We start from the raw sequence: 15,258 nt of genomic DNA on the forward strand, positions 1-15,258 counted from the left end.
AATTTTCTCTAAATTGATTGACCAACTTTTAATACTTTTTAAGACCCCGTGGACACCCTGATGTAGATTATATAATTTTGAATATAATTTAAGTTTATTTTACACACATTTTATGCATTATCGTATCGCATTTTTCTTCAATATCGTGCAGCCCTGGTAAACACTCAGTCATGCTTGGAAAAAATAAAACACCGTCATATAGCGTGAAATGATCTAATTTTGAAAAATACCACCCAGCACTAACGTATATAATATAAGGGGATTTTCGAAAGTTAGGAGAATCATAGCATCCTGATCAGTAGCAGAGATTACATCAGAACCGACCAATGGCGTCCAGTGTACACACTTCTACTCATAAACAAGGGCAATAACTTTACACTGGCCATTTACACTACCGTTTAAAAGTTTGTGGCGAGTCCGGTTTTTATTTATTTAATATATATATAAATAAAGCTTTTATTCATCAAGGATGCATTAAATTGATCAAAAGTGACATTTATAATGTTACAAAAGATTCTATTTCGAATAAATAAACTATTCAAAGAATCCTGAAAAATAAAATGTGTGACGGTTTCCACAAAAATATCAACTGTTTTCAACATTGATGATAATCATCAAATCATCATATTATAGTGATTTCTGAAGGATCATGTGACACTGAAGACTGGAGTAATGATGCTGAAAATTCAGCTTTGATCACAGGAATAAATTACACTTTACTATATATTCACATAAAAAACAGCTGATTTACATTATAATAATAATATTTCACCATTCAAACACCGCAGCACAACTCGTTTCATCTCACCATTTCAACGTTCTCCTGTAGATCGGACTTCAACTGGTTCTTCTCCTGGTTCACCGTCTCCAGCTCCTCTTTCAGCAGCTGCATCTGGGACATGTCATAAACTCAGAAAAATCACGATAATCAGCATCTAATGCGCTCAAATCAAGAGTGTGTCTCAGATTACCTGCTGGAGGAGTTCATCATGATGCGTGTCAATCTTTGGGCCGCTGCGTTCCTGCTGAACCTGCATAAGCTGACACACACACACACACACACACATCTTTAAAGAGGACCTATTATGCTTTTCATTTATGCATTTTTTTGAGCATGAAAAAGTGATGTGTCAGCGTTTCTGAATTCCCTGAAACACCTCCATTGGAAATACGTCAAAATATTCCTCAAAAATTCATACGCAGAATAAAGTGGCGGGGCCTGGTTGAGTTCGTTAGTGGTGTGTTAAACTGACGGTTATGGTAAGGGGCGGGACATTTCCCAAACACTCAAAGCGCTCGACCAATCACAACACACTGCTCCAGCCGACCAATCAGAGCACAGTGTGCTTTTCAGAAGGAGGGACTTCATAGAGCCAGGAAGTAAACAGAGCGTTACTGACAGACTGGGAAGAGAGGAGCCGCAACAATGGAGAATATGAGGAAAATAATCAACATTCAAGCAGGAAAACCTGTTCTAGTAGAGCCTGAAAACAACAAGTCTTTGTAAAAACATAATAGGTCCTCTTTAACATATACAGTAGTCAACGTTTGAAGTGGATCTAAACCTTTTTAAAGTTATACATGAATTTTGAAAACCGGTTCTTGTCTCTGATGGACTTTTTTGATCCACTTCAAAAAGTTGTTCTAAGTTGTTCTGACAAGAACAGGTATTGTTCAAAATTCATGTATACCTTTGAAAAGGTTTAGATCCACTTCAAACATTGACTACTGTATATTAATATAATGAGCAGAATTCAGCCTTTACCATCCCGTCTCTGTCCTCCAGGTCCCTCTTGAGCTGGTCTCGCTCGTCTCTCAGGGCCTGGAGGATCTCCTGCATCTGCTCTCGCTCTTCAGTGCTCGAGCTGATGGTGCGTCGCAGGTTCACCACCTCATCCGGGTCACTCTGAACTCGCTCCATCGCAGACAGAAGCGCGTCTCTCTCGCCGCACACACACTCCAGCTCTGAGCTCAACTGCAGCGACTGACGGCAGAAAACACTGTTAAAACACTCCGGTCTGGTGTAGGGCTTTTTCCATTACCGCAATATTGTAATACCACGATACGGACAAGACAACCGCAGAGGAATACATGCAACCGCGATATTCATGCGGTTTTGTTTTTCATAAGGCCATGCCCTTCTTGCTTTGCACTTCGCGAAGGTGTATTGAAGGTTAAAGGAGTTAAAAATTAAAATAAGACTATGTTTAGCATGGTGATTAATGAAGAGGCTCTGTAGATTTGCACGCAAGAAGCCTAAACTGACAGTGAATAAGATCGATTGAGCGTGTTCGATTATCTTTGAGGTCAAGTCATGTATCCGTGAAAAGGTTGCAGTGTCTAAGAAAAAAAAATCTTTGGTGTATCGTCCTTTTAATGTTTAAGGGCATTTTCCATGAATGGCGTCAGCGCTCGTCAATGCATCGAATCGAGCAATCAAATCTCTGAGGAGAAGCATCAGCTTACGATTAAAACCTTGTTTCCTTACATCAATCTTTGAACGAATCAGCGTTTTTCGTTGAATGCAGTTTATTAACTCACTCAAAGACAGATTCCTTGTGGCGTAACTGTAACTGTGCGGAGAGACAGTGTGTGATCCGGGTGAAATATCAGCAGAAACCTGTCAGATTCCATGATCGGAATAACTGTTATACACAGAAGCCTAACGAGCTTATGGTCAGGTTTATGTTCTGTTAATTGGACCCTTATTTTGACATTGTTTATTTCACTTCCTGTTTCAACGCTGTATAGTTTCGGTTTTATTGGTTACTTATGTCCTCGTTTTCATGCCTGCTAACCAAAACATAACACTTATTTAAATAGTAATAAATAAATGGCGATAAAACCACATATCGTGCAACTGAAAATTACACCAAGGGAAATTCCTTCACCGTGACAGCACTAGTCTGGTGGTGTGTGTGTGTGTGTGTGTAAAGCGTGCACCTTCTGCGTGGCCTCCTCCAGTTTCGCCAGCAGTGTGTGTTTCTCCTGTGTCACGAGCTGCAGGTCCGTCTGGATGTTCTGGAGTCGTTCTGAAGTGTCGCTGAGCTGTTGGGTCAGTTCTGCTTCCTGCAGCTGAGCCTCCACCAGATCGCTCTCCATCTTCAGCAGATCCGCAGACTCAGACGCCTCGTCTTCTGCTTTCACACTGGACTGAGCCGATACCAGAGCGTCTCGCTCCTGGCGTACACAACACAGCTCTTCTGACAGAACACACACCTGAGAAACACATTTATTCACGCGTCACGTGCAGCTAGGGACGTCTATATTCATTTATATATATATATATATACACACACACACATACATACATAACACACTATATAGATTCAGATATACACCTGTTCAGACGTCTTCTGAAGTTCCAACGTCAGCTGGTTCCTCTCCACTAATAAAGTCTCAAGCTCTTTCTTTAGAGTCTCGATCTGAAGAACATGTTACAACATCAGATTAACCCGCACAAACTCTAAAGTCAACTCACCTTTATTTCTACAGCACTTTACAATACAGAGTGTTTCAAAGCAGCTTTACAGAGATAACAGGAAAATAATGCAACCAAGTTCAGTGACGGTTCATTTTTGTTGCAAAAAAGTTATTTATTTTATATATATATAGCTAGCAGCTCTGGAGAAAACCGTGATGTCATCGTCCAGCTCAGTTCAGTTCTCATAATGGTGTCAATGCAGGAGATCAATAATATTGTTGAATATTAAATTAAATGTCCCTAACTGAGCAAGACAAAGGTGAAGAACTCGCATCATGTGACACAGAAGTCAGAGTCTCAGACCTGCTGAAGCGGAGCGCTGTTCTCCTCGCTGGAATCATGTGGTTCTCGATTCAAACACTGTTGCTGTTCCTGTAACTCGGACTGAACCTGCAGCATCTAAAACAAAACACTTATATTTACTGTTTGCACTTCTGGTCAGATGCTAACTGCGTTTCATTGGCTCTGTATAATGACAATAAGGTTGAATCTGAAACCACTTCCATTACAGATATTACAAAAGCATCACTTGCTATCAACGTCACAAAACAGATTCAGATTGTTTTATTTAGTGCCATATCAGCATCCAAGGCTTTTTCATGGCAAAAAATCAATTACAAAAATACTAATTAAACAAGATTTTTTTTTAATTAACATGATAAAAAATCCAAACCCTTTTCAGGCATAACCTTACTAAATAAGTCCTTAAGTGAGGTAACTTCATAAAAAAAAGCATTCTACTTGTATTAAGTCCAGGACAATCTAATAATATATTCAACAGTTAGGGGAATCTTACAAAACATGCATATAGTTGTACTCTTACTACAAAAACATGTGGTAACACTTACTCAGCCATGAGAATAAGTACATGTAACAAGCACTGTGTGTGAAATGTGACCTGGAGATTGACATGTGTTGGGAGTAGTGTAGCTCGACTGACGCTCGTTCTCACCGTCTTCTCCTCCAGGAGTGATGTCATCAGCTGTAGGCTCTCCTGAAGCCGGTCTCTCTCCTCAGTTATAGATGTGAGATCTGCTTTTATCTTCTCCATCACCTCACACTGTTCATGATGGTCCGATCTCTCAGACAGCAGTCGCTCTTCGGCCGTCAGCTGCTTTATCTGCGCACACACACACAACACGCTTCAACGTTGAGATCAGGTGTGTGTGGATACTTGGGTGTGTGCGTTTTATCATCAGATTTTCTACAGTCATATGTAACTTCAAACTGACCAGCCCTTATGGATTTCCAAGTAAGGCTGCTTGAATATGTAAATCTGTCAAAATTATTTTGGGTCAATATTGAAATCATGATTATTTAAAACAAATGGGAATGCATCGTAATTTAAGATTTTGGTAATATCGCCCAAGTTTTTCTTCATGATATAAATGTATATAATCCAGAAAATAAGATTGCTGAGATACCGACATTTTAGATTCCAGTGAAATTAGTGTTGGGCGTTATACCGGTGTTTATTTTTGTTATATATGAATTTTTAATATACCGCAATACCGGTGTTATGCAGCTTAAACGTTGTAGCGCGGACACTGAAAAAAAGACAACAGTGATTAATCATGTAATGAAACAAGTCTTCAAACGAGTCATTTAATTAATTCAAACTGATTTAAAATTATATATATATATATATATATATATGTGTATTAATCATGTAGCTCTAGTATTCAGTAAGTAATGTCCTAATATAGAAAGTGAAGAAACTTAGAGTACAATAGCATTTAGTATTCTGTGTTTTGTTGTTTGATTATTATTGACAGATAGCAGGAGGTTTATTAGGCTAGTGTCAGTTTAAGGTCAAACACACAGATCTAATATATAAATTCTCTCAATGGTTAATGTTCACTTCAGTAATTGACTGCAATTCCAGGAATTTTGAAGCTCAAAGTATACTCTGCTTGAAAGCGTGTTGCTGTGCCTCAGAACAGAAATACACCTGGAGTATTGAGCAGTTTAATGCATTTTTAATAACTTTTTAATGAAGCACGTCCTGTATTAGAACGCATTATTACGACACACATATTTAACCGATTTGGATGTTAAAGTCTAGACTTTTAGGGAACAATGAAATCACATTGCTGTAAAGAAGACGACGGAAATACAAATCATTGGGAAACTGAATGCAGCTCAAAGTTATATCTCCATTTCATAATTACTGGAAGCCAAAATGTTTTAAAAAAAATTGACTGAAAATCGCAATCACAGCTGTAATGTACAAGTACCTGCTCATCTGGGCTCTTCTGGTCCTGATGTTGCTCGAGCGTCTGAACGCTCTGCGTCTTCAGATTGTGCATTTCTCCCTGCAGGTCCTTCACCTTCTCCTGAGCATCTCTCAGCCCTGCTTGAGTCTCGATCATCTGCAGAGAATAGAGTTAAGCGTTTAACCCTTGTGCGACCTTATGGACATTGTCTTGTTCAGTTTTGATCATTTTGCCTGTTTTAAGGCCAACTGCATAAATCTTGGCACGTGTGTGTATTTGTTTGTGGAATTTTACCATTTCATCCCAATTTCCTCTAAAAAAAATGTTTTGCACTAGGTACAAAAAAGTTCCTCTCAGGACCTGTTGAACAAACGTCCCCATTGAAACGACAATTTTTAATCCCAGGGCCATTTAACTATAAAATTGCGCAATCTTTGTAAATAGCTTTAATAACTTTCTTTTACTTCAACAGTAATCTGCCATGGGTCTTCTTTAAAATGAGACAAAATTTAAGTCTGTGCTACCAAGCTTAAAATTATGACAGTTTTTTGACAGACATTTTTGTCCACTATGGACAAGTGTACCTTTTTAAAATTGATGCAATTAGAAAGAAAAAAAATTAGCTCATGATTTACTCTGCCTCAAGTCATCCTAGGTGTATATGACATTATTCTTTCAGACGAATACAGTCAGAATTATATTCAAAAATGCCCAATCTGAATAATGGGAGTGAACGGCCATATGACTTTGGAAGAAGACTAATGCCGGGCGTACACCAAAGGATTTTCACAGTCCCAGACTAAAGACCGGCAGTCTTTAGGAATCTGCGCATCATCTGCTCACGGCTAAAGCGCATCATCTGCTCGCGGCTAAAGCGCATCATCTGCTCGCGGCTAAAGCGCATCATCTGCTCGCGGCTAAAGCGCATCATCTGCTCGCGGCTAAAGCGCATCATCTGCTCGCGGCTAAAGCGCATCATCTGCTCGCGGCTAAAGCGCATCATCTGCTCGCGGCTAAAGCGCATCATCTGCTCGCGGCTAAAGCGCATCATCTGCTCGCGGCTAAAGCGCATCATCTGCTCGCGGCTAAAGCGCATCATCTGCTCGCGGCTAAAGCGCATCATCTGCTCGCGGCTAAAGCGCATCATCTGCTCGCGGCTAAAGCGCATCATCTGCTCGCGGCTAAAGCGCATCATCTGCTCGCGGCTAAAGCGCATCATCTGCTCGCGGCTAAAGCGCATCATCTGCTCGCGGCTAAAGCGCATCATCTGCTCGCGGCTAAAGCGCATCTTCTGCTCGCGGCTAAAGCGCATCTTCTGCTCGCGGCTAAAGCGCATCTTCTGCTCGCGGCTAAAGCGCATCTTCTGCTCGCGGCTAAAGCGCATCTTCTGCTCGCGGCTAAAGCGCATCTTCTGCTCGCGGCTAAAGCGCATCTTCTGCTCGCGGCTAAAGCGCATCTTCTGCTCGCGGCTAAAGCGCATCTTCTGCTCGCGGCTAAAGCGCATCTTCTGCTCGCGGCTAAAGCGCATCTTCTGCTCGCGGCTAAAGCGCATCTTCTGCTCGCGGCTAAAGCGCATCTTCTGCTCGCGGCTAAAGCGCATCTTCTGCTCGCGGCTAAAGCGCATCTTCTGCTCGCGGCTAAAGCGCATCTTCTGCTCGCGGCTAAAGCGCATCTTCTGCTCGCGGCTAAAGCGCATCTTCTGCTCGCGGCTAAAGCGCATCTTCTGCTCGCGGCTAAAGCGCATCTTCTGCTCGCGGCTAAAGCGCATCATCTGCTCACGGCTACAGCGCATCATCTGCTCACGGCTAAAGCGCATCATCTGCTCACGGCTAAAGCGCATCATCTGCTCACGGCTAAAGCGCATCATCTGCTCACGGCTAAAGCGCATCATCTGCTCACGGCTAAAGCGCATCTTCTGCTCACGGCTAAAGCGCATCATCTGCTCACGGCTAAAGCGCATCTTCTGCTCACGGCTACAGCGCATCATCTGCTCACGGCTAAAGCGCATCTGCTCACGGCTAAAGCGCATCTGCTCACGGCTAAAGCGCATCTGCTCACGGCTAAAGCGCATCTGCTCACGGCTAAAGCGCATCATCTGCTCACGGCTAAAGCGCATCATCTGCTCACGGCTAAAGCGCATCATCTGCTCACGGCTAAAGCTCATCATCTGCTCACGGCTAAAGCGCATCATCTGCTCACGGCTAAAGCGCATCTTCTGCTCACGGCTAAAGCGCATCATCTGCTCACGGCTACAGCGCATCATCTGCTCACGGCTAAAGCGCATCATCTGCTCACGGCTAAAGCGCATCTGCTCACGGCTAAAGCGCATCTGCTCACGGCTAAAGCGCATCTGCTCACGGCTAAAGCGCATCATCTGCTCACGGCTAAAGCGCATCATCTGCTCACGGCTAAAGCGCATCATCTGCTCACGGCTAAAGCGCATCTTCTGCTCACGGCTAAAGCGCATCTTCTGCTCACGGCTAAAGCGCATCTTCTGCTCACGGCTAAAGCGCATCTTCTGCTAACGGCTAAAGCGCATCATCTGCTCACGGCTAAAGCGCATCTTCTGCTCACAGCTAAAGCGCATCTTCTGCTCACGGCTAAAGCGCATCATCTGCTCACGGCTAAAGCGCATCTGCTCACGGCTAAAGTGCTCCACAGGCTCTGCGGGGGTTAATAAAGGTCTTAGAAGTGAAGCGATGCTTTCATGTAAGAAAAATATCCATATTTAAAACTTTATCGACTAAAATAACTAGCTTCCGGCAGACGGCCTATGCATCGATTTACACCAAAAGAGAAACACTTGACCGGACGCAAAGACGGCAATTGACGCCATTTTTTATATAACTCTGATTGTATTCGTCTGAGAGAAGAACGTCATACACACTTAGGATGGCTTCAGGGTGAGTAAATCATGAGCTAATTTTCATTTTTGGGTGAACTATCCCTTTAAAAGGGTCTGTTGCCGAGCGAGATCATGTGACCTGGCGGCAGTCGTATGCGTTCACCATCTCCACATGTCCCTCCAGGTCCCTCTTGAGCTGGTCTCGCTCGTCTCTCAGGGCCTGGAGGATCTCCTGCATCTGCTCTCGCTCTTCAGTGCTCGAGCTGATGGTGCGTCGCAGGTTCTCCACCTCATCCGGGTCACTCTGAACTCGCTCCATCGCAGACAGAAGCGCGTCTCTCTCGCCGCACACACACTCCAGCTCTGAGCTCAACTGCAGCGACTGACGGCAGAAAACACTGTTAAAACTAGGGCTGCAACAACTAATCGATTAATTGATAATGAATCTTCGTTGTCAATTTTTTATTATTTTGTCATGTCAGCCCACTGTGCACTTAAAACATGCGCCACTCACATCAAATTTCAACACTGAATAACGCATTTCTATGGACAAAATGCATATAAAAATGGTGTTGGACACGTAGTGAGCGCTGTTGCGGGATCGGGGTGTGATCCAAGCAGCCAAAACACGAAAACACTTCTTTTTAAGCTTCAAGCTAATGCATTAGCGTAAAGTTTAAATGGCTTGGTAGGCTCTTTGACAGATGCGCGTGCCGTGAAAAACTGTGTTACGAATTCACACTGCCATTTTCATTTTGCATGAATGCTTGTTAACAGTTTGCATTAAACTTCAGACTTTACTGTGCATTACAGAGGAAGACCATTAATATTCATCGCTAAAATATTAATTTAGCTGAATATCTGTTGTTGGACGTTAACAACATTAAAGAATTTGTAATTCAAGTATTTAGAGAGTGGTAACTGTAAAGAGATAACTAGTAATTAAATATAAATGTTAGACGTATCTAACATTTACAGGATAAAGAAAAGACCGTAACAGGTGAATGTGTGTGTTCCTGCAGAATATTCCTCTTCTGTTAACAGAGTTTGTGTTTTTATCTCTTTATTATCTTCATTTTTTTAATGTAATGATTTAAACTGTCCTTTTGCTTTATAGCTCTTTTGTACATAGCATAGATATATTCACTCGTTTTCACAGCATTCAGTTGGCAAATTAGTTTGAAGCACATCTTTAGCCAGGACGTGGAATAGTGCGTTTTATCAATAAAAAGAAAAAGGAAAATTGGGCTTTTAAATCTGATTAATCGGCTAACTATTCAATTATCAAAATAATCATTAGTTAGAGCTCTAGGTAAAACCTTCCGGTCTGGTGGTGTGTGTGTGTGTGTGTGTGTGTGTGTGTGTAAAGCGTGCACCTTCTGCGTGGCCTCCTCCAGTTTCGCCAGCAGTGTGTGTTTCTCCTGTGTCACGAGCTGCAGGTCCGTCTGGATGTTCTGGAGTCGTTCTGAAGTGTCGCTGAGCTGTTGGGTCAGTTCTGCTTCCTGCAGCTGAGCCTCCACCAGATCGCTCTCCATCTTCAGCAGATCCGCAGACTCAGACGCCTCGTCTTCTGCTTTCACACTGGACTGAGCCGATACCAGAGCGTCTCGCTCCTGGCGTACACAACACAGCTCTTCTGACAGAACACACACCTGAGGATGAACCATAATGGATGAGATTTAGACATAGTGAAGAAACTAGCGAAGAAACCATGAGACGGGTTCTCTAACCTGTCCCTGTAACTCCTGCACTTTAACAGAGAGCGTCTCGAACTCCTCCATCTTGCTCTGCAGACATCGCTCCCTCTCGAGACTCTGATCAAGATCCTTACGCAAGTCGCACAGCGTTTTCTCCAGCACCAGATTATCGGTCAGATCTGTGAAGAGGGGAAGAGGAGGGTGGACTTCAAAAGAAACAAATTACTTCCTTAAATGACAGACATAAAATATTACAGTAATTGAAACACTGCATGTACCATTGTGTTATAATCTTAAAGGAATAGGTCCTCAAAAATTAATCTTCTATTATCATTTAATGTCCCCAATGTCATTTTAAACATGTATGACTTTTGTTCATCTTCAGAAAACAAATTTTATTTTTTTAAGATTGTGTTATTTTTTTGTCCATCTATTGAAATTCAGATCAACATTTTCAAGCTTCATTCAAGTAACCCATATGTATACGAGCAGGTTAATCCAAGTCTTCTGATGCACAAATATGACACGCATGAAGCGTCACAGTTTAGCTTCCGTTTACCAAATTTGATAAGTATGTTGATCAGTGTAATATTTGAAAAAAAGCCAGAGTTAAATGTTTATCATATAAAGAGATTGCGTCTCTTCAGAAGAAATAAGACTCATTCTCATGGATTATTTTTGACAATATCTTTATGTGCCTTTTGAAGCTTGGAAAGTTTCAATGGATGGAGAAAAATATAAGAGAATATTCATTTTTAATTAACATAAGACTTTTTTATCTTCAAAAACAAAAATTAAGATGTGTTTGGAATGACAGACTATCCCTCTGAGGTTGGTTCAATTTGCCTTAGTGATTCGCCTACAACTGATCGTTGTGAATCATTGACAAGACCAGGAAGGTGAATGTAGACCGTAAATGCATTCAGTTTTGAATCACAGTTCCTCTTGCATGTTCTTTAGCGGTTCTGCATGATGTTCTTTAGCGGTTCTGCGCGATGTTCTTTAGCGGTTCTGCATGATGTTCTTTAGCGGTTCTGCACCTACTTTTTGGCACTTTTCCGTCCAGCAGAGCCGTCAGTTTGGTGTTCTCATCGAAGGCACCCATTAGCTCTTTTTGAAGATCTGTTTGCATCTTCTTGAAGCGAGACTTCTCCAGCTCTAGCTTGTCCTGAAGCGTCTTCACCACAGCTTCCATCTTCTCATAGTCTGTGGTCAGGGTCACCTGAGCGAAGTCACATGACTCACGTTAAACACCTCATAACCAGGGGTGTAACGATACCCTCACGATTCGATGCACATCACGATACAATATTATTGCGATACTCCAAGACATATGATAAAAGGTTAACAATTTGTTTTGTATTTCAGACAAATATTACACTGTCACTGACTAGATATAATTAATGTACTTTTTACTGCTATCAGACATTTGGCATTACCAGGACCCACAAATATTCCCACATTGCATTATATTCAACATTATATATAGTTGGTTAATGTACTGACATTAAAACTCTGAAAACTGAATGTTCTTCTATTCATATTCATGAATATACATATACATATTCATGCATTTTTGTATTGTGATATATTGTTCCACCCCTACTTATCACACACACACACAGCTCTACTCACGTCTCTCTCTTTGAGGCAGATGTTCTCGCTCCGCAAGAAGGCCCATTCCTTCTTAGTCTCCAAACTGAGAGTCTCTGCATCATCTAGAGAGCGCCTCAGACACGACACTTCATGCACAAGATCCTTGTCGCTCTGCAGATTGCAATATAGCATAAAATAATATGAGATGCATAATACAGCGCATTTGTAGCCACAGGAAAGCAGAGTTACCGTTTCCTAGAAAGCATTATTGCAAGTCTATATTCAGATATTTAGCTCTTTGATTTCCCTTGGTGACAAATCGAACTGTGATTTTTCTGAACAAAATTGACTAGTTAAAGAAAACACTAATTATTGACTTAATTAAATATCAGTCTATGTGATTTGATAATTACAAATCATGTGGAGATTTTGGTTTTACACGCAGCCCTAGCCGTCAGTCTTGTGGAAGAATTGTGCTAATTATTGTGTACAAAATCAAAGTTTCCTTTGGAAACCCTATTATTATATATATCAATATGGCTAAAAAATAATAAATGATCATAAAATAAAAAAACATTACTGTTTAAAAATTGAATTAAGTGAACAATATAATAATTTTGTATGTGAGCATTAGAAAGTTTCAAAACTCATTAGCTGCTCACGTGTAAATAAACACTGTAATTATTGACTTTATCAAATCACAAAGACTGCCATTTAATTGTTACAATAATCCACAAGAACATTTAGGTTTTATTTTGATTAATCACACGGCCCTAGCCGTCAGTCTCGTCAACGTATAGCGTGGACAAATTATGCAAAATATTGTGTCAATAAATACTGTGTAAACAAACAAAGTTCCCATTGAGAACCCTCATCAGACGACCACTAACTAACAGTTCAGCGACTCGTGACGTACAAATCTCTGAAGCTCAGTGGACAGATCGGTCTTCTTCTGAAGCTCGGATGACATCATCGCCAGATCAGCCTGTGGAGAACAGCACGGAGTTCAAATTTTACACAAGTTTGGTCTTCGAAAGCAAGTGAAAAAGAAAGGAAATGTGATCAGACCTTCAGCTGTCGGATCATTTCTTCAGATCGTTTTAAATCCTGCTTCAGTCTGGAGTTCTCAGACTCTAATTCTCTCTGTGTGAAGATGGAGAACATGTAAACGAGATCATGACCACTGTATGTTAGGGGTGTAATGATACGCTCATGTCACGAACGATATTATTGTGATACTCCCAAGATGTATGATAAAAGTTAAAAAAGAAAAAAGGATGTACTGTTGATTAAAACGCTAAATTTGGTGTCACATTGTGTGTGTAAAAAAAAAAAAAATAGGAGTGACTTGGTGCCGGAAACCCAAAGCACAGGACAATAGAGACACCAAAAAAAAAAAATATATAAATGATTCTGAAAAGACAGAATTATTTTAGATGAATATTCTTGCTCTGTCACGGACTAGATATATTTAAAATAATGTAGGACACTTTTTACTGGTACCAGACATTTGGCATTATCAGGCCCACAAATATTCCCACATTGCATTATATATAGTATTTTAATGTAGTACTGACATATAAAATTCAAGTTTTCAGAGTTTCAGTGAACTATACACGATATATATTGTCACTATCTATGATAAATATTGATGCATTTTTGTATTGCCCCTAGTGTTGGTGATAAAGCTTTGATGTGACAGGCTCTGATCACCTCGTACTCTCTCTTGCTCTCCTCCTCCAGTTTCTCGAACTCATCTGCATCTCTCCTCTCCTCGAGGTCCTTCTGCAGGGCGTCTTTGTCTTTCTGAAGCGAATCCTTCTCTGCCTTCACACTCTCCAGGTCTGCGGTCAGCTGATCGAGCGTGTGTTTGACCAGGTCTCGCTCCGCTATAACAGAATCCTTTAAAAAGGTGGTGTTTATTTATTATAATGGTTCACACATGGCATCAAAACCCTGTCATATGATTAGGGTTGGGAATCAAAAATCCATTCCAATTCTGGAATCTAATACTCGGTCAGGAATCAGATACTTGTTATAAAATTCTAATTTTGATTCCTCTTATAGATTCGTTTGAGAGTTAAAAATCTTAAAACACTTGATTTCAATCGTATCTTTGTTCAGTTGCATCTACCCGCTGCGATTGCTAATTTTTTATTTGTTCTTTTTTAAATTACTGAGTGTTTGTCTTTAATAATGCTTTACATTTATAAAGTTAAGCCATAGGGAATGTTTGCCTGTGGTTTAAAAATACCATAGAAAAACAACTGTGTAAGTGTTCTTTAGCCTGTTCATTTCAGTTCATGATACTCAGCTACAATTAAATGGACATTCACATTTAGTCTTATTAAAATTAGGAATTGATAAAAATCGGAATTGTTGAAATTCAAACGATACCCAACCCTAAATATGATGCATTTCCAAAGGAAAAAGAACGTTCAACAAGCCAAAAAACAATAAAATAAATTGCATGATGTTGACTTACTTTCTCAAACCCAACAGTCTCACAGATCTGAATGGCCTCTTCCAGATCTCTCTTCAGCTGAACAAACACACAACACACATTTTAATCAATAATAAAGAGAAAACATCACTGCAGAAGGGGATACGCATTAGACTTGCTACGATAGTCGGTGTTCAGAAGCAACACCAGTTACATCACTTGCCTACCGACGATTTGATTTTGTTATTTTAATAAAATCATTTAGTTCAGTTAGAGAACAGACACTACAATTAAAAAACTGAACGCATCCGTTTAATGAATCGTTAGCTGTACGAGAGTCACAGCAACAGGAGTCAGATTTCATTAATCACGAGAGTGAGGAGTTGACTGACAAGATGGAGGAATATTTGATGTCAAAGCAAAGCGAATTTGTCATTGTACTGTTTTGTTGTGTTTTTCATTAATAATAATAATAGGTGACACCATTCAAGCAATCCGCCCCCGAATTGGCGCAAGTTTAAAAGTGAAACTAAAATGCGCAGAACGTTTTCAGTTCAGTTCCTATTAGGGGTGTGCATTGGCACTGCCCTCACAATTCGATTACGATTCACCAGGTTACGATTCGATTCAATTCGATTCTACGATGCATTCGATGCTTCTCAATTCTACTGCACGCAACAAGTCAATTTTCTCATCAGTCACGCGGCAATACAAGCAGTCAGATATCGAACAACAGATTTATTGACTGCTATGTGTGTATTATAACTCTCCTGTATCTTTTACAAACGTCATTAAATAAAATTTAAATCCAAGCTTTTGGTGCGTTTTTGATTACCCGTCTATGGGCCTGTTCACATATTGCGTCTTTTGCGCGCTCAAGTTCGTTATTTCAAATGTAGGCGCGCGGTATGCGCACTCATAATTGAAGCGAGGCGGTACGACGCGCTTGCGCTCGGTTTGCTGTAACAAACAGCAAC

General features: G+C 40.8%; 1 protein-coding gene across 1 annotated transcript in view; it reads right to left on the reverse strand.

Annotated features, from left to right (window-relative positions):
• Positions 1–15,258, reverse strand: part of cenpe (centromere protein E) — a 65,512-nt gene that overhangs the window by 35,385 nt on the left and 14,869 nt on the right. Inside the window, exons 17-33 of the mRNA XM_077238048.1 lie at positions 14,324–14,380; positions 13,552–13,740; positions 12,907–12,981; positions 12,755–12,823; positions 11,878–12,009; positions 11,287–11,464; positions 10,276–10,421; positions 9,922–10,197; positions 8,709–8,927; positions 5,722–5,856; positions 4,437–4,604; positions 3,788–3,883; positions 3,342–3,425; positions 2,944–3,219; positions 1,766–1,984; positions 972–1,040; positions 809–892 (exon numbers count right to left, since the gene is read on the reverse strand). Of these exons, the coding sequence (XP_077094163.1) occupies positions 809–892; positions 972–1,040; positions 1,766–1,984; positions 2,944–3,219; positions 3,342–3,425; positions 3,788–3,883; positions 4,437–4,604; positions 5,722–5,856; positions 8,709–8,927; positions 9,922–10,197; positions 10,276–10,421; positions 11,287–11,464; positions 11,878–12,009; positions 12,755–12,823; positions 12,907–12,981; positions 13,552–13,740; positions 14,324–14,380 (2,472 nt within the window). The remainder of the gene's footprint in view (positions 1–808; positions 893–971; positions 1,041–1,765; positions 1,985–2,943; positions 3,220–3,341; positions 3,426–3,787; positions 3,884–4,436; positions 4,605–5,721; positions 5,857–8,708; positions 8,928–9,921; positions 10,198–10,275; positions 10,422–11,286; positions 11,465–11,877; positions 12,010–12,754; positions 12,824–12,906; positions 12,982–13,551; positions 13,741–14,323; positions 14,381–15,258) is intronic.

The sequence above is a fragment of the Siphateles boraxobius genome, unplaced genomic scaffold (genome assembly GCF_051911475.1).
Source record: "Siphateles boraxobius isolate OS27281-9 unplaced genomic scaffold, OSU_SipBor_1 215, whole genome shotgun sequence".
In the NCBI taxonomy this organism is placed as follows: Eukaryota; Metazoa; Chordata; class Actinopteri; order Cypriniformes; family Leuciscidae; genus Siphateles; species Siphateles boraxobius.